This window comes from Mastigoproctus giganteus, chromosome 6 (genome assembly GCF_048544385.1).
Source record: "Mastigoproctus giganteus isolate SK-2022 chromosome 6, ASM4854438v1, whole genome shotgun sequence".
In the NCBI taxonomy this organism is placed as follows: domain Eukaryota; kingdom Metazoa; phylum Arthropoda; class Arachnida; order Uropygi; family Thelyphonidae; genus Mastigoproctus; species Mastigoproctus giganteus.
Window position 1 is genome coordinate 189,048,532 of NC_143580.1, and position 19,847 is coordinate 189,068,378.

The window sequence follows — 19,847 nt, forward strand, 5'->3', positions numbered from 1 at the left end:
TCTGCATGAGATACTTTTCCAGAAGCATCCAGAACTGATATGATGTGAATGACGTGATTAAATGAACTGACAAAATAATGAAATTGAAATACAGCTGAATTACTTTTTAATGCCAGCAAACAGATGATTAAATTTTATTTCTTAATTCCATTTTAAGATATTTATTTTTTTTTTTATTTCTTTAAAATCCAATTAAAAAGAATATTATTTGTATTTTAATTTAAGTTTGCACTTCCTGTGTCTTTTATTTGTATAATTTTAACTTCCCACTATCTGTAAAGGGTGCTTTAGTATTTTAGTAAATAGCAAGCTTGCTATTTACTTTTATTTTTTTGTTTCTCAATATATTTCTAATAGTTTTCATTCTGTTTCAGCTACATGTGAACATCTGTTGAAAGGATTAAATTTTTATGAATAATGGTCAAATAGTTTAAATGAATTTCATTAAAAGCAATACATTTAATGCATTTAACAGATTAAATTTTTGCTATGTAAGGCACCTTGGAAATGTCCACTCACCCAACCAGCTGACAAACCTTGGCCCAGCAACTATAACTTCCTATGTGCCTTCATGGATCTATTAACAAACAATATGCATTCTTCAGTAGTAGTTTGTATGATTTTACCTATTTATGGTTCACCAAAGTCATCCAACCTTTAGCCAAAAAATCTGATATGTATATAAAAAAAAATAATAGAATAAGTTGAATATAAATGGGTCCAGTCAATTTAATTTTTAAATTTATGAATTTTATCTATTTATTGTTCACTGAAGTCATCCTACCACTGTCCAAAAAATCTGATACATATAAAAATAAAAAAAAATTAAATATAAATGGGACTAGTCAATTTAAGTTTCAAATATTATTTATCAATATAAATAGGTTGAGACAAAATATGAAGGTGACAAAGCAGTTAAGACAACTCTCTGAGGTGGAGGGCAAGGGTAAGAATAGAAGCAAGACAAATCCAAACAGGAAAACGGCAGAAATGCAAGTTTAATGAGGAGTGTGAAAATTATTTACAAAAAACACTCTCAAGAAAATAAGCATATCATGAAGGACTGAACAAGGCATTCTTGAGATCACTTCTTCACAGGATGCCCAAAACTGTAAGATGTCACAGAGACTATGTTTTCATTAACTTGAATTGGAATTATATCTGAGCTAATATTAATTATATTTACTATTAAATTCAAACATTTTTAATTGTCAAGGACTTACATGTAATGCATGCTTTGAACCTGTATAAGATGCAGATCCTGGGACACCTGGCAAACAAGCAAATTTATTATCTCAGTATTTTTGAAAACTGGATAACAGAAATACTTTTAAGTTGTCATAGATATATTTAAGCCTTTAAGTAAAGATAACTCTCATGTTACATCTATAATGACAGATTTTTAACAATTATGGTTCTGTTGAATCATGTTTTTTTATTTTTTATTTTATTTTTTTGGTAGTTGTTGCCGCATCAGCTTCTGTGGCCATAATGCACCTCCCAAGGTTTTTGCAGTACTTTGATCCAAACCGAGGTGGGATTCGAACCCGCGACCTTTGGGTTGACAGGCAGGCACATTACTCACCCGGTTAGCCCAGTCAGCCGTTGAATCATGTATGATTAACCTAAATATTCTAGGGAAATTTTATCTTAGCCATGACAATTTATAAGACAAAATCGGTAATAAATATTATTCAGAGAAATAATTTTTATTTATTGTAATAAATATTTCAATTACTAAAATTAGTAATATTTATAATTAATATTTATTTATTATGTTAATTTATTGTGCAGCATCCATATAAACTGAGAATTATAAAACCTCAAGCTTTGGAAGGTAGTAACTATTGTGTATAAGTAGAGCAAATACATTTTTCTGTATGTAAAATTTGCACATAAAAAGCATTCTGCATCTCATGCTGTGAAGCATATCACCATAGTATAGTAAGCTGCCTCACTTTTTGCCTTGAGCTGTATCAAGCAAGATAAAATCAATTCATTGCATGACAGTTCGGTGTATGTGACAATTCAATGCATGACAATTTGGTGAAAGACAGTTGGTAGCTATGACAATTCATTGAATTCTTTGAGATAATTTGGTGTATGGCAAAGCAAGACAGAAAACGCAAACTTTTACATGCCATGATGTAAATGGTGAATTTAGTGATCACAATAACGTTCTTAATATTTTATATTTTTGATGGAGCTTCTATCAAAAAAAAGGAGAAAAAGGAGAAAAAAGGAGTTACTATCAAAAGAAAGGAGAAAAAGTTTTTAAATGCACATTCTCCTTTTTTTTAGGAAAGCCTATTAAAAGTGCTATGGATAGCTTAAAGACTGGAATACAGAGAACCTTGTTTGCACTTTACTTTCACTTCTATAAGTTGCATTTTTTTGGAGATACGCATCAGGGAGTTAGTAGTAGTATATTAGTAAAGGCATATGATGCAAGAAAGCAAGCTTATATAGAATCAAAAAATAAATAAACCTACACATATCAACCATCCGCACCCTCTAAAAACTTGTCTGCTTCTTCCTTGAATTTATTCAACTCATCCACTTCCACAACAAGAGATGGAAGCCTGTTTCAACAATCAACCATCCACTAGTTGAAGGCAAACTTCTGCGCATCTATCCTACAATCATCTTCCCTTTACCTCAATTTATGCCCCCTCATGTGTAGTCTCAGCAAGTGGAAGAATACCATTAACATTCAGCTTACTCAATTCACTGCTCAATATTGCTCCTTAATAATTGTCCTTACTCAACCTTAAACACCTCAATCAGATATCCCTATAGGGGCTTGTCTAGAGATACTCCAATTGCAGAATTTAAGCCTTTCTAGGAAAGAGCATCATTTTGTTTCCTTCACCAATCAGGTTCCCCCTTCTCTGCACCTGTTCCAGCAGATCTACATCCTTCCTAAAGGAAGGATGTAGATCTGCATCCTTTCTGGAGGCTTCCAGATACGCAGTACCGTGCATTTGTCAATGTTAAACTTCAACTGCCATTTCTCAGCCCAGCGACACAATTTTCATAGATCTTGCAGTAGCTCACTCTGATGACTGTCGTCAATGACCTTGAGAACTTTTGTATCATTTGCAAACTTAGACATTAAGCCTGACATACCTTCAACAATATTATTCATGAATATTGAAAAGAACAATAGGTTCAGCATTGAACTTGGGGAAACTCTACTATTAACATTAGCCCAAGAAGAGCAGTGCCCACTGATAAAATATTCACTGTCTTCTTCCGCTTAACCATCCCTTTATCCATAGCAGTAACATCCTTAATGCCACATTTCTCCAGTTTGTACAGCAGTCTTTTATGTGCTATAGTATCAAAAGCCTTCTTGATCTCTAAGTATAAAAAAGTCAAAATTATTTTTTGCACCAGTTCCTTGGTCACTGCATTATAGTAACCTATTAGATTGGTTAGACAAGACTGCCCCTTAACAAATCCAAGTGGTGATTACAGCATAATTGCATGCCTGTCTGGAAGGTCCTGTATTACTTCATTAACCAGTGATTCCATTATTTTCTCCAGAAGAGATGCTAAGTAACAGATTGTGCAAGGCTCAAGGGGTAGACTTTTTTTCAGCTTGGTCTGTACTTGTTAAAAGGAGAGACTGCTTCTACAGGAATGGGATGCACTTAAATAGAAAGGGTGCAAGAACATTTGCTGATGCTATCGAGGCAATGTTAGGTGGGTCGGAAAACTGCTAGCTTGGGAGGGATACAAGGACTAATAGTTTAACAAGTAGCCGCAGGCAGAGGTGAAGGTGATTCTTGCACAACTTCTATTAGAATAAGTAGCGACCTGGAGCGAGGGGGTGTTGGGGGTTTCCATATACCCACCTATTTCACGATGGCAGTCATCATGAAATAGGTGGGTATATGGGATGTGTTAGGGGGAATAGGAATAGGTGCATGTATACCAATGCTAGAAGTATAGTAAATAAATTTGATGAATTTGAAGTGTTGGTCAAGACATCAACGGCGAATATTGTTGGGATAGCAGAGACATGGTGTCACCCAGATATAAGGAATGCAGAACTGGAATTTGGGGAGTACAATGTGTACAGGAAGGATAGACAGGATAGGAAGGGAGGAGGTGTTATGCCGTTAATTAAGAAAAACATAAAATCAAAAGAAGTGCACCCAGTTGATATAGATGAACAGTGCACTGTTGAGTCAGTTTGGTGTGACATAAGCACTGCAAAAGCAAAAATAGGAGTAGGAGTGTGTTATAGGTCTAATGACTCGAATAAGTACAATGAACAATTATATAGAGAAATAGGTAAATCAGAATGTCTTATAATGGGGGATTTTAATTTCCCACATATTGACTGGAACTTGTGGCTTGGTCACTCACACACTAGTCAGACTTTTGTGGATTTACTGGACGATTGTTTTCTGCAGCAGCATGTTCGAGAGGCAACCAGAGGGAGTAATACTCTTGATCTGGTTATCAGCAGTGCTCATTCATGTATTAAGAATTTGCAGATAAAGGAACCACTAGGTGGCAGTGATCACAGTGTACTGATATGGGATTTACTTAAAGATTTAATTACCATTGGGAGTAAAGGAAAGGGTTTTTGCTTCCGTAAAGGTGAGTACAGTGGTCTCAGACAGTTTTTAAATTCTGTACAGTGGGATCAACTGACGATGTTACCAACAGCAAATTCTAAGTGGGAAGCATTCAAGGAATTAATCATGGATGCTACTAAACGTTTCATACCAATTAAGGAATATTGTTCAAGGTTTAGGCCTAAATGGTTATCAAATGAACTAATGAGACTTGTAACAGAGAAGAAAAATGCATGGGATGCATATAAATTATCAAGCGACTCAGAAGCCTATAGCAGATATAAGCTAGTCTGTAATCAGGTCACAAAGGAGGTTAGGCAGGAGAAGGCAGATTACGAGAAATCTTTGGCAAAGGATGCTAGGAAAAACAGCAAGGATTTCTTTACTTATATAAACGCTAAACGGAAGGGGATGAATCTGATTGGTCCACTTGACATCGATGGTTCGGCTGTTGATGGTCCTCCTCAGATAGCAAACAAACTGAATGAGTATTGAGGAATTTATTGTAGCTTAAACACAGAGCGTACAGATAAAGCAGAAATATATGAGCTTTCGGCTATATGGTAGCCTTCATCAGAATTAAAATACATGAATGGCAGTTGGAATGAAGATGTGCACTGCCAGGTGCGTGAGACGCGAGGTTTAATTGTTTGTTGACGTCTGTGGCTGTGACGCATGATGACGTGGCCAGCGCTTGTCCAATGACAGAACTACTGACTCTGTGATCGGGTTGACTTGGCAACCACTGTTCCTGTTTAAGGATTTATCCGAAGATTTTATATTTAGCGATTCCAACCAGGTACGCTTTAGGTAATGGTGGGATCTGTCTACCACCACGACATCGCGGTGTGGGTCGATGTCGTGGTGGGTTGTCCAGACATGTTCGGCGATAGCTGAGTGTTCTATATCCGCTAAACGGATCGCTCTTTTGTGCTCCGAGAGACGTTTCTCGAGTCGACGTCCAGTCTCTCCGAAGTAGCAGCTAGTGCAGTCACGGCAAGAGATGCGGTAGACTAAACCGCTCTGCAGAAGGGTGGGGACAGGTGTTTTCACGTTGGAAATGAAAGAACGCAGTTTCCTGCCTGGGAGCTGGATGCACTTTCTTCCGTGCGTTCTCAGGATTCTACCGATCTGTTGTGACAGGTTGGGGTAGTATGGGATGAATGCCCTTGTGGATGGCTCGTCACTGTTGGTGTTGTAGCTGGTCGTCACGATGTCACGTGTCTGTAGATCACACCTGTCGAGGACGTCAATGGGGTAGCCACACCTCGTAAGGTCTACTTTGACCCTAGTGACCTCTTTGCGTCTTTCATCAGCGGAGCTGGAGTGTGTCCAGGCGCGAGTAAGCAAGGTTCGGGCCGTGGAGAGGAGGTGGCCTCGCGCGTGTGCTGACCGGAAGTTGGTAAACTGGCCAGCACACATGGGCTTACGATAAACTGTAGTCCTCAGGTATGTGCCTTCACGTCGGACAAGTGTGTCTAAGTATGGTAAAGAGTTGTTCGACTCCAGCTCAATCGTGAATTTTATGAAGGGCGATAGTGAGTTGAGGTATGATAGAAGTCGCTGACCTGAGTCTCTAGGGATGACCACGAACACATCGTCAACATAGCGACACCAAAAGGCGATGTGATCAGGTGCGTGTGCAAACGCACGTCCCTCTAACTCCTCCATCACGATGTTTGCTGTGACTGAGCTGACCGGGGAACCCATGGCCGTGCCATGTATCTGCTGGTAGACTGAGTCATTAAATATGACCGCACCCCCTGTTAAGCACAGTCTGAGGGTGGTGGAAATGTCATCGGGTGTGAGACCAGTTCTTTCGTTGAGGGTTCTATCATTGTCCAAGAGTTGTTTTGCACAAGAAATGGCAAGTTCCACAGGGGTGGAGGTAAAGAGCGATATGACGTCGAACGATGCCATAACTTGATTCTGCGAGATGGATACAGTGCGAATCCTCTTTATAGAGATAAAGAGGTAGAGGTAAAGAGGATTCGCACTGTATCAATGGGTAATCAATGGGTGCTGCTCTTCGTGGACTAATGTTATTAGTGGAGTCCCACAGGGTTCGGTGTTGGGTCCACTGTTGTTTTGTATATTTATCAATGATATTGAAGAAGGTATATCAGGCTTAATGTCGAAGTTTGCAGATGATACAAAGGTTGGCAGGGTTGTTAATGATAGTAATGGCAGTGTGCTACTGCAACGCGGTCTAGATAATTTCGGCAGATGGGCTAAGAAGTGGCAACTGAAGTTTAATCTTGACAAATGCAAAGTACTGCATATGGGTAGAAGTAACGTGAGAGAAAGTACTAACTGTGTGGTACTACACTTATGGTGGAAGAAAACGAAAAAGATCTGATGGTAATTGTGCAGTCAGATATGAAGTTTTCTAAGCAATGCAGACAGGCTGCCAGGGCAGGTCATGGGGTTTTGTCAATAATATATACGAATTTTGCTAGCAGGGAAAAGGAGATGATTGTCCCTTTGTATAAGGCAATGATCAAGCCATGCCTTGAGTACTGCGTACAGGTCTGGAGGCCTCATTTTAGGAAGGATGTAGATTTGCTTGAGCGTGTACAGAGAAGAGCAACAAGATTGGTGAGGGGAATGAAGGGATCCTCTTACCAAGAGAGAGGCTTAAGTTCTACAAACTGCAGTGGCTGGAGACTGACTAGGCAGCTGCGCGGTGATCTGATTGAGGTGTATAAGGCCTTGAATGGGTTGAGCATGCTGAATTCTGATGGGATCCTTCCACTTGTTCAGATTACGAACCTAAGGGGGCATAAATTCAAATTAAGAAAAGACAGATGCAGAACAGATGTGCGGAAATTTGCATTTAGCCAGCAGGTGGTTAATTGCTGGAACAAACTTCCATCTATCGTTGTTGAAGTTGATAGGTTGAATAAAGTAAGGAGGAACTGGACAGGCATTTGGAGGGAATAGTGTGATTTTTTTTTTTTTTTTTTGGCTGATGCTGCATAAGCTTATACACTTGCTTTCTTGCATCACATGCCACAGGTGGCTCCGTAGCCAGGTGGGCAAGAGCAGCAGTGCATAGCGCACGCTTCTTGATTACACCGGGGTTCGAGGCCGTGCCCACCAAATACAAGGGATGTGGAAAGGTCAGGGAATGACAACCGCATATCCCCGGAGCAATATGGCCTTAGTTGCTAATGCTCCTAAAAAAAAAAAAATAACAATAACAATCACATGCCACCACTACTACTACTAATTATTCACATTACCTTTTGAAACCCCCTTTATGAATCGGGGATTCATTTGCACATCTCTAGTCCACAGGAACCACCTCTGTATCCAAGGATGTTCTCAAATTTATGGCTCAGGGTTTGTTTCCCTCCTTTAACATAAATGAATAGGTTCCATCCACCTCAGGTGTCTTTTTTATTTACATCTTCAACTATTTCTCCTCCACTTTCCTTTCAGTCATCACAAAGTCATTTAGCTCATCATTAGAGTTTGATAAACTGCTGGCATCCCCTTGATCAAGAACGTCAGGTCTGGCCAGCCGGCTTGTAAATTCAGCTAGATATATTCAACAAGGAGGAACAACAACAAAGGCATAGTATGAGGGCTAGGGTGTACCTTGTAAGCGACGTGCTGCAACATACCCCACCTGTAGTGGAAAATAATCAAGGGAAAATATGCAATGCTAGGGTGTACCCTGGAAGTGACATGCTGCAAACAACCCTGGCTGTGGTGAGAAATAATCAAGGGCAAAAACACAAGGATAACAGAAGGACCAAATATAAGAGGACAAAGGTCAGAGTGGGATCGATTAAGTAGGAACAATGACCGGAAAAGGAATGGAACTTGAGGAAGTTATGAAGAAAAGGAAAATCAACATATTGTGTGTCCAGGAAACCAAATGGGGGCAGTTTTTGTTATGTTGTTGTTTGGTTTTTACATTAGCAACTAAGGCCATATTGCTCGGGGGATATGCGGTGGTCATTTCCTGACCTTTCCGCATCCTCCATATTTGGTGGGCACGGGCTCGAACCCCGGTCTAATCAAGAGGCGTGTGCTACGCACTGCTGCTCCTGCCCACCTGGCTGCGGAGGTGCCAATGGGGGGGGAGAGAGAGAGAGAGAGAGAGATGAGAAGTAAAGAACTAGCTGAGGGCTAAACATTAATATACTATGGCATGGAGAATAGAAGGAATGGAGTAAGAGTTATGGTTGAAGGTAACCTAAAGAGTGCAGTAGTGGAGGTGTGTAGGAAAAGTGACCGGCTAATTAAAATTAAACTGTTATTGACTGACAAATGTGTCCTGAATATCATTAGTGCTTATGCCCCACAGGCAGAATGTGTTGTAGAAAAGAAGGATGCCTTTCATGAGGATCCGGATGAGGTGATCAACAGTACACCTGACGAGGAAGGAATAATCATTGGAGCAGACCTCAATAGACATGTAGGCCAGAGAACCCAAGGCTACCCAGAAGTCCATGGCAGTTTTGGATGGGGTAAGCACAATGCAGATGGAGAAAGGATCCTGGAGATGGCTATGGCTCATGGATTGTGGGTAGCTAATACCCAGTACAAGAAGAAAGACCAACACGTTATTATGTATCATAGTGGTGGGCATAGTACTCAAGTCGAATACATGATTTTGGGAGCCAAAAATAAGAAATGGTGCCAAGACTGCAAAGTCATTCCAGGAGAAAGCTTATTCAATCAACACCAGGTATGTGATATCATTATTGAAGTTCCTTCAATAATGATATCACATACCCGGTGTTGATTGAATATCACAAACTTCTTGTGAAAGCCAAGGCTTTCACAAGAAGTTTGAGGAGCGCATCAAATGGTTTAGGCTACAAGTACATGAGCCTAAACTGAGAGTGCAGGGGATGCTCCTACAGGTTTTTAGTGAAATTGAGAAGGATCCAAACCTGTTGACTGTGGACCAAATATGGAACACGGCCCAGACAGAGATTATGAAGGGAGGAGAAGAAATTCTAGGGAAGACCAAAGGAGGAAAGAAAATGCATAGAGAAACCTGGTGGTGGAGTGAAGAGGTTCAGAAGGCAGTGAAGGACAAGAAGACAGCTTTTAAAAAATGGCAGAGAGACAGAACTGATGAAAACAAGAATAGGTACAAGATAGTAACTAAAGCCAGGGACAGAGCTGTGGAAGGATGGTATAATAGTATAAATTGAAGATATTCAAGATTGCCAGAACGTGGTTCGACAAACAGCAAGATGTAAATAGAAGATGGAAAGAGTTTTTCGAAGGGATCACAAATAGAGAAACGCTTGCTGGAGAAGAACAGGAGCTAGACAGCCATGATGAAGACACTGAGGATATAAAGGAGGAAGAAGTTTTGCTAACATTGCATAGTATAAAGTCAGGGAAGGCAGCAGGGCCTGACATGATACCCATTGAAATTTTCAAGGAGTTAGGACAGAGAGGAGTTCCATTTATGATGAGGATACTAATGAATAAAATAATGGAGCAGCCAAGATATCAGATGCTTGGAGGGAGAGTCTTAGAGTACTGATATATAAAAGGAAAGGAGACATACAAGACTGAAGCAACTATAGACCGATCAAACTAATGAGCCAGACAATAAAGTGGTTAGAAAGGGTGGTCAAAAGAAGACTGAGAGTTAAACTGAAAGACCAGATTATTAAGAACCAGCTTTACTTTATGAAGGGAGAGAAGCATTATTGATGGAATATTTATAGCAAGGGTCCTGCAAGAGAAGTGTAGGGAGAAAGAACAAGCTCTCCACTTAGCCTTCATAAACCTAGAAAAGGCTTGACAACTAACCAGAGACATTCAGAGTAATGGCTCTGACAGTTTACTCTTTGCAGATGACATCATGCTGAGTGGCAAATCGCGAGAAAGAGTACAGGAGAAGCTAGAGAGATGGGTAACAGTTCTAGAGTGAGAAGGTCTAAAAGTCAACAGGAACAAGACAGAATACATGGTGTGCTTTGGCAACTGAGACGGCTCTCTTAGCATTGGCAATGTACAGCTTAATAGGGTTAAGAACTACAAGTACCTTGAATCAGTGCTAGAAAAGGCAGCTGTGAACAGGACATGCGAAATCAAATAAAATTTGGATGGGCCAAGTGATGGGAAATGTCTGGTGTTTCAAAAGACAAGATGCCTGGGCATCTTGTCTCTTGAAAAAGCCGAGTGCTGGGCTGTCAGAAGAAAAGAAGAACGATCTTTAATGTCAGCAGAAATGAGAATGCTAAGGTGGAGTTTGGGAATAACACTGAGAGATAGAAGGCAGAATAAAGATGTGAGGCAGGAGATGAAAACTGCACTTATCAACTTGAAGATTAGGGAGAACAGACTTAGATGGTGGGGACACGTCCAGCGGCGTGAGTTTACCCACATTACCATGCATGTGCTTAGCTGCCAAGTTCCAGGCCGAAAATGACAATCAACAGCAGAATGCAGCAAGATATGCAGGAACTAGGGCTCACTCCAGCAGACTGTGCCAACAGTACTAAGTGGAAGCGTTCCATCTATGTCGCTGACCCCTAACCGGGACAAACAGCATCAATAAAATAAAGTAAGTATCCCCTTCCCTAAAGAATTCCATTTCTCATGTGTGAATGTAGATGCAAAATTCCTATTCAATTTGTTTGCAACCTGAGCAAGGTCATCAACAATTAACCCATACACATCAAGTGGCCAAATGTGATTCAACCCCTTGATTCTACTGTTAATAAATGCATGGAAGTCTTTGCTGTTTTCCTTTGCATTCTTTGCTAGAGACTTCTCATAATCTGCCTTAGCTTGCCACACCTCCTTTGTGACTTGATTACAGACTAATTTATATCTACCATAGGCTTCTGTATCACCTGATAATCTATATGTGATCTCGTGCCCTTTTCTCGTCTGCCATGTGTCTCAATAGTTCATCTGACTTCCATTTAGGTCTAAGCCTTGAATAGTATTTCTTTCTTGGTATGAAATGCCTAGTAGCTTCTACGATTACTTCCCTGAATACTTCCCACTTAGAATTTGCTCTTGGGTGTGGTCTCACAAAGCTTTTAAATTCTGTGCAGTGGGACCAACATCATCAGTTGGTCCCATTGCACAGAATTTAAAAGCTTTGTGAGACCACTGTAGTCTCCCTTATGAAAGCAAAAGCAAAAACCTTTTCCTTTACCCTTGATACCAGTTGTCTCTTTAATTAAATTCCACATTAGTACACTGTGATCACTGCCACCCAGTGGGTCTTCAAGCATTAAGAATCCCAGTAGATTCTTAATGCATGAAGAATGACTGCTGATAATAAGCAGATCAAGAGTATTGCTTCCTCTTGTTGCCTCTCTAACATGCTGCTGTAGAAAACAGTCATCCAAGAAATCCACAAAAGTTTTGCTGGTGTGAGAGTGACCATCCCACAAATTCCCGTGAACATCTGGAAAGTTAAAATCCCCATTATGAGACATTCTGATTTTCTGGTCCACTTTATTTCCCTATATAGCTCTTTTGGTATACTCATCATAGTTATTACACCAATAAAACACTCCTATTCTCAATTTTGTTTTCCCAGTGCTTATATCACACCAAACTGATGCAACAGTGCACCCATTACCTATGTCAACTGGATGCACTGCCTTAGATTTAATATGCTTCTTAACTAAGATCATAACACCTCCACTTCTTCTGTCCTTCCTGCATACATTGTACTCCCCATATTCATAATCACTTATGTCTGAGTGACCTAGTGTTTCTACTATTCCTACAATGTCTGCATTTGATGGCCAAACAGTACTTCAAATTCATGACATTTATTTACAATGCTCCAAGCCTTAGTGTACAAGCAAATATACATGTACATGTTCTTACTCTTAGTTTGTCTAACACAGCCCATTTTTTATTTGTTCCATGATGACCTGCAGCAGGGCCTGAAGTCCCAGACACTGCTTTCAAGGCCTGGAAAGCCAAGCTGCTGCATGTGCCAATAGTAGCAATGCAAGAATCACTTTCACCTCTGCCTGCAGTTCTAGTTAAGCTATTAGTCTATGTATCTCTCCCAAACTGTTAGTTTTCAAACCCAGATCATTACATCGATATCAGCAGCAAATATTCTTGTATCCTTTCTACTCAGGTGTATCCCATCCCTGTAAAAACATTCTCTTCTGTAAACAAGCACAGACCACTTTGAGAAAAATTCTACCTCATGAGCCTTGCACAATCTCTCGAGGGCCAAATTGATTGACAAGGCTCTCAACATATACTCCCTCCTATCATGTCTGGGCAGAATTGCAGATACTTTCAAATTCAATCCTAATTCAAAACTTTTCCCAACATTGCCCTGTACTTGTTAAGGAGGTCATTAGATCTCCTACTCTTAATATCATTAGTGCCAATGTGTACAACAATATCAACTTTTGTGCCTTAAAAATGATATCTGCTCTACAACATCAACTACTTTTCCACCTGGCAGACATACCCTGGTCCTATTCCATCTCTCTTTCTTGCATAATATATTTCTCCTTTCCCTGAAAATAGAGTCACCAACAACAACTAGCTCCTGTGGGCGCCTCCATAGCCAGGTGGGCAGGAGCAGCAGTGCATAGCACACGCTTCTTGAGACATTGCATTGCATTGCATTGAGTTGGGCAGCTGAGAGCTTGATGGGCCCCCGTTTTAATTCCTTTGAGGGCATCTACCCTACTCTTCAAACTATCATAAATACCCATCATCAGAATGCTGAGTTGGTGTCTAATTTATTCACACTCTCTGCACCTAATGCACACAAAGACATCTTTGTGTGCATTATTTGTGTGACATCTTTGTGTGCATTTTCCACTCTTAGGTGGATCATATCCTGTACCAGAAAATTCTGCAAGCATTCAAAAGTTGCACTTTTTTTTTTTTAGGCTGTAATACGTTGGAGAATCGCCCCATTCAGTTCTTTCCTGAAGCCACAGCACTCCTGCTACTTTGTGCCTGTTGATTTGCTGCTCTAGTCTGGGGCATGATTTCTGTTTAAATACAATTAATTGTTTAACAATGAAAATTAATAAAAGTAATAAATTTAACTGATTAACTGACAATACTACACTAAGCTAATAGATTCCTAAATGCAGTTTGTTTTGTTTTGTTTTTTTTTTTTTTTTTTTTTAGGAGCATTAGCAACTAAGGCTATATTGCTCCGTGATATGCGGTGGTCATTCCCTGACCTTTCCACATCCTCCGTATTTGGTGGTGACGGGCTCGAACCCCGGTCTAATCAAGAAGCGACTGCTGCTCCTTCCCACCTGGCTACGGAGGCGCCCTAAATGCAGTGATGTGTGTTATGATATCAAGTTTTACATTATACCATATGCTATCAAGTTCAAGATATGTTACACTATACTGTTATGATCGCAGTGTTAAATTAGTTACATCCTTACTAAAAAGTAAAATACCTTAGCTAAACACAAAAAGATAGCACACAACAGATGATTAGAACCTTCGAGCTACTTATTTATCACAAGTAAAATCCTACTATTCCACTGCACTACTTGTTACATGCTACGATATACCAAAACACTAATTCAATAACAGTACAAATAGAAAGTCGTAACTTACAAAACCACTAGCTAAAATTAAAAATAACTTAACGAATATGATTAAGACTATTTAAACTATTTGTAAAACACAATTCAATATATTAAATAATCAAAAAGACTATATTAAATAATCAAAAATTCCCAAAAACTTATCATTTCCACAAGCTAAAAATTCTACATCCTGGCACCATGGGCGCTGCATGCAGGTATTGAGGGTGTGCCCCGCACACAGGAGGCTCTCATCAAGGGGGCGGCATTTGGATTTGATTAGCTGAATATTAAAATTTTCCCACATAATAAAAACAATGAAAATACACATGAAAAATGCTAATAGTGTGTGTGCGCGCCTTCTGAATTACTCGGATAATTATCCATATAATTCGTAAATAGAAAAGGAATCACGAGACAATTATTGTAAGTTCTAAATTTTGTTATTCATGCAGTAGCTGCGTAAGGAATCCTCGATTACATAGTTACTCGACAGTATATATATAGGTTTGTGTTTAGATCTAAGGGCTTAGAGGGGAACAGGCATTCTGTGTGTTATCAGACACTCAGTCTAAAACGCTGATGGATCCAATATCTTTCTATTTCAGAAGATTTAGGAGAAGTCCGGTTGGCCTGCCTCCCTAAAATCCACTCATGCACACCTTCTTGATGGTAAGCCCTGTTACATCACTTAGGTGGCAACGAACGTGTAGAGTGGTTCTCTTCAAGATGCCTGGTCAGCATGAAGAGGAACAGACCAAACCCTCCAGCACATGACAGCATGACGAAACAAATGGCCCTCAGTCCCCAGCAGCTTTCACCCCCCCCACTCTTACGGCAGTGAGAGGATCAGAGTGGAAGCAGAGGGTACTAAGAATCTCTGGATACGACCAGGCTGCTATGCACGGAAACTGAACTTGGCCTGTTATAACGTAAGAACACTCATCGGTGAAGACATGATATTAGAGCTGGAAAAGGAATTAGAAAATGTTAATTGGAATATCATCGGCTTGGCTGAAACAAGAAGAAGAAATGAATCACTTATAAGTTTATCAAGTGGAAATTTGCTGTACACCAATGGAAACAGTGAAGGTGGAGTTGGGTTTCTGGTCCATAAAGATAAAAAAAACAACATTTTGGAATTCAAAAATACATCACCAAGGGTGTCGAGACTAATATTCAAGATTTCTAAGAGGTAAAAGCTCTAAAGGTTATAATGATTTATGCACCAACATCAAGCCATGAGAATGAAGAGGTTGAAGAAATGTACACCGAAATTGAAAGTCTTCTAGATGAACAGAAAATTCACTACACTATCATTATGGGGGACTTCAATGCTAAGGTTGGAAAGAGACAAAACGGCACAGAAAGGGAACTATAGGACATTTTGGAATTGGTGAAAGAAATTAGAGGTGAAAGACTTGTGGAATTTCCAGAATCTTGAGGAATGTCAGTAATGAACACTTTTTTCAAGAAAAGGGTGAACAGAAAGTGGACATGGAAGAGTCCAAATGGATTAACAACTAATGAAATCGACTTCATCCTCACTAACAGAAGATATATTGTGAATGATATTACTGTCCTGAACAAGGTAAATGTTGAAAGTGATCACAGAATGTTAAGATGCACACTTGATATAGATGTAAGAAAAGAAAGGAAAAAACTGACTTGAGTAAATAATACAAAGGTCATTGAGATAACAGAAGAGAAGAAAAAGCAGTATGCACTGGAACTTAATAACAAGTTTGAGCTTCTGCAGACTCCTCAGGACCAAAATATTGACGAGGAATATTACAACTTTCTGAAAGTGATAAAGCCCAAGAAACCTATAGGTAAAAAGAAATCCAAAGAAGAAAAAATTAGTCAAGAAACAATTGTCATGATGAACCAAAGACGACAAATGAAGAGCAAGAAAAACACTGACAAGGAGAAAATAGAGTATACTGAGTTATGCAAAGCCATTTAGAAAGAGACTCAGACAGAACATAAGAAAATTTAACACAAGTAAAGTAGAACAAGCATTAAGGGAAAACAAATGATTTAAATCAGCAGCCATAGGCAGTAATACAGAAAGACAAATGATACTGAAACTAAAGAATAGTGATGGTGTAATTATAAATAGCAGAGAAGGCATAATTCAAATAGCACAACGCTACTATAGAGAATTATACAAAGAGCGAGGGAATGATGCCAGCAGTGGGAAAGATGGATCACAAATTAGTAACACATACAACATAACCAATATTCTTCCTGATGAGATAGAACCTGTGTTGAAGAAAATGAAAAATCAGAAAACTCCTGGGGAAGATGAAGTTACAGTTGTTAAAATTGGGAGGAAGAGACATGATACAAAAACTGGCAAGACTTTTCACAAAATGCATTAGAAAAGGTGTGACACCTAAGGAGTGGAATAATGCAATCATAGTTTTGCTGCACAAGAAAGGAGATAAATCAGAAATTGCAAATTATAGACTAATTAGCTTGTTATCCCACATCTAAAAGTTGTTCACAAAGGTCATTACTAACAGATTAGAAAGAATACTTGATGAGAATCAACCGAAAGAGCAAGCTGGCTTTAGGACAGGATTCTCAGCTATGGATCACCTTCACATAATATCACAGCTAATGGAGCAAGCAAATGAATATAAACCACCATTATGCCTGGCATTTGTGGATTATGAAAAAGAATTTGACTCCATACAGCATAAGGCAATGTTTCGGGCACTGAAAAGACAAGGCATAGATACCCCATATATTATGATTTTGAAAAAAATATATGAGAATGCTGCCTCCTTTATTAGACTAGACAAAGACAGTAGGAAATATAAAATTGAGAAAGAAGTTCAACAAGGAAACACAATATCCAAAGTTCTTTTCTGCTGCCCTTGAAGAAGCTTTCAGAAGATTAGACTGGTCACAGACAGGAGTCAATGTGAATGAAGAGTACCTAAACGATTTTAGATTTGTAGATGACATTGTAGTCATAAGCCACAATCCCAAACAATTAAAGGAAAATCTTAATCAGTTATGCAGAGTTAGTAAGGATTTTGGACTAAAGATGAATATGGCTAAAACAAAGGTAATGATGAACAAGTATGCCACAGAAAGGGATATAATGGTTGAAGGAGCAGTAACTGAAAAGGTGGAGTCATACTTATCTGGGACAAGTCATCAGCTGTAATAATGATAAATGGCTGGAAGTCAAGAGAAGAATAAATTTTGGATGGACAGCATTCAGGAAATATAGCCACATACTAAGGAGCAATATCCCAATTTGTCTGAAACGTAAAATAATGAACCAATGTATACTACCCACCAATGACTTAGGGAAGTGAAACTTGGGCACTCACCAAAAAAAATGGAAGAGAAGCTGAGAATGACACAGCAAAGAATGGAACAAATTATATTGGGAATCAGACTTTTAGATAAGAAGAGAAACACATGGATTAGGCGGCAAACTCAAGTAAAGGACATTCTTATCAAAACTAAAGAACTAAAATGGTCTTGGGCAGGACACATAGCTCGAAGACATGATGACAGATGGACTAAGAGAATAACAGAATGGTACCCAAGAGGAGCTAGGAGAAAACCTGGAAGACAATGATGGAGATGGACAGATGAAATTCATGAGTTTGTGGGTAGTAAATGGATGGCCATTGCACAAAACAGAAGGAAGTGGAAAGTTGCTGGAGAGGCCTTCATCCTGCAGTGGATTGAAAATGACCGATGACGATGATTAGGTCTAGCATCAGTGGGGTACTGAAGGAATCCTCGATTTACAAGTATATACTGTACTCAAAACTCAAAATCGTGTAGTGTAGTCTAAAGTGACCAGATTTTTTGTATTCCAATGGGGAACATTTGAGGGGGGGAATTTTACTATTACATACAAAACATAAATTAAATACATATATTTCTTCGAATTAAACATGAAATATCACACTTCATAAAAAATCAAATATAGCCTATATTATTATTATTTTTTTTTTACAGAAAGGCTCAAATTCTGTAACGGTACGCCTCATGTTATGCTACGTGATGAACAAAAGGTAGCATGAGGGACATGAACTGAGAAAAACAGTTGTAACTAGAAGGGAAAAAAAAGAAAAGAACACTTATTAGAGGGGTCACGTTTTTAATCGACTTTTAGTCAAATCGAATTTAATTGAATATACAGAATGAAATAATTCATAAAATTTCCAAAGAAATAAAACAAGATATTTTAGAAATGGTTAAAAATGCAAAATTCTTTAATTCTTGATACAACTCTGGATATAAGCCTAACAGAACAATTAACTCTTGTTATCAGGTTGTGTATCTTAATAAAAATAAAAACATTGCAGAAATTCACGAGCATTTTTTGGGATTTTGCTTTGTCGACGATACCACTGGCCAGGGATTATATATGTTTATTTCATATCATTTAAATTCATTAAATCTTAACATTTTGGATTTATGCAGTCAAGGATATGATAACGGTGCAAATATGCATGGTAGACATAATGGGCTCCAACAAAAAATTATTGAAGCAAATTCTAGAGCCTTCTTTGTACCATGTTCTGCTCACTCTTTAAATTTAGTAGTCAATGATGCAGCGAAAATTTCGTTTGAGATATTTGAATTTTTTGGCGTTATACAGGAATTATTATAAAATTATTTTTCCTCATCTACTAAGCATTGGGCTATATTAATGTCATCAGTAAAATGATACAGAACCCATCATTTAATATAGAAACAGTTACTGAACATGTGAACATCTTGAAAATCATTTAAAAGATTATAGAACAGACCAGAATTTTGAAAATGTTATTAATTTTGTATCTGAAACACAAATAGCAAATATTTTGGATACTGATCCTGATTTTCCAGAGGTTCAAAAAAGACCAAAGAAAAAAATGTTTGAATATGAAGCAAGGGAAGAACCTATAAAAAATGCCAAAGATAATTTTAAAGTAGACTTTTTTTTTTCTTGATACTTGACGCTACTCTGGCATCTCTTACTAAAAGGTTCATGCTGTTGAAAGAGAATAATGAAGTGTTTAAAATTGTCCATAATATCAATGCATTAAAAGAATGGAATGAGGAAGGTATATTAAAACATTGCAAAGATTTGCATATGAAATTAAGCGATGACAAAAATTCGAATGATCGTGATACTGATGGCATAACTGTTTTTGAGGAAATCAAATCCTTACAATGTTTTATAAAAAAAAGAAATGTCTCCTCATGATTTATTAAATTTTATATACAAGAACAATTTACAGGATGCATTTCCAAATATTTCAGTAGTCCTAAGTATTTTTCTGACACTACCAGTCTCAGTTGCTCCAGGGGAAGAAGTTTCTTGAAGCTTAAAATTATTTACGATCAAATATGGAACAGGAATGTTTAACAGATTTATCTATAATAGCTATAGAAAATGATATTATGGATAATTTGGACATTGGTGCATTAAGCAAGAATTTTGTAGTAGCAAAAGCCCGAAGAGTACAAATTATGTAGTTATTTTAATTATAATGTGTGTGATTAAATTCTGTGATTATATAAAAATATAATACAAATTTACATACTACTAAATATTAGTGCAATAGACTGCTATTTGATTATTGTTATTACATATTATATAAGATTAGAATATTAGACATAGTTATTTATATATATAATCTTTTTGTGCTGCCAAAAAAATATTTTGCGACCTACTTATATTTTTTTGTGATAT

At 38.3% G+C, this 19,847-nt stretch overlaps 2 protein-coding genes across 5 annotated transcripts in view; one reads left to right on the forward strand and one right to left on the reverse strand.

The window, feature by feature from the left end:
• The window catches only part of Arv1 (ACAT-related protein required for viability 1), a 494,559-nt gene that overhangs the window by 310,766 nt on the left and 163,946 nt on the right, over positions 1–19,847 (forward strand). The gene's annotated exons all lie outside the window — the stretch shown is intronic.
• LOC150084827 (dehydrogenase/reductase SDR family member 7-like) overlaps positions 1–19,847 on the reverse strand; it is a 158,580-nt gene that overhangs the window by 71,468 nt on the left and 67,265 nt on the right. For all 4 annotated transcript variants that reach the window (XM_090375573.1, XM_090375574.1, XM_090375572.1 and 1 more), the window contains exon 5: positions 1,224–1,270. In XM_090375573.1, the coding sequence (XP_090231699.1) occupies positions 1,224–1,270 (47 nt within the window). The remainder of the gene's footprint in view (positions 1–1,223; positions 1,271–19,847) is intronic.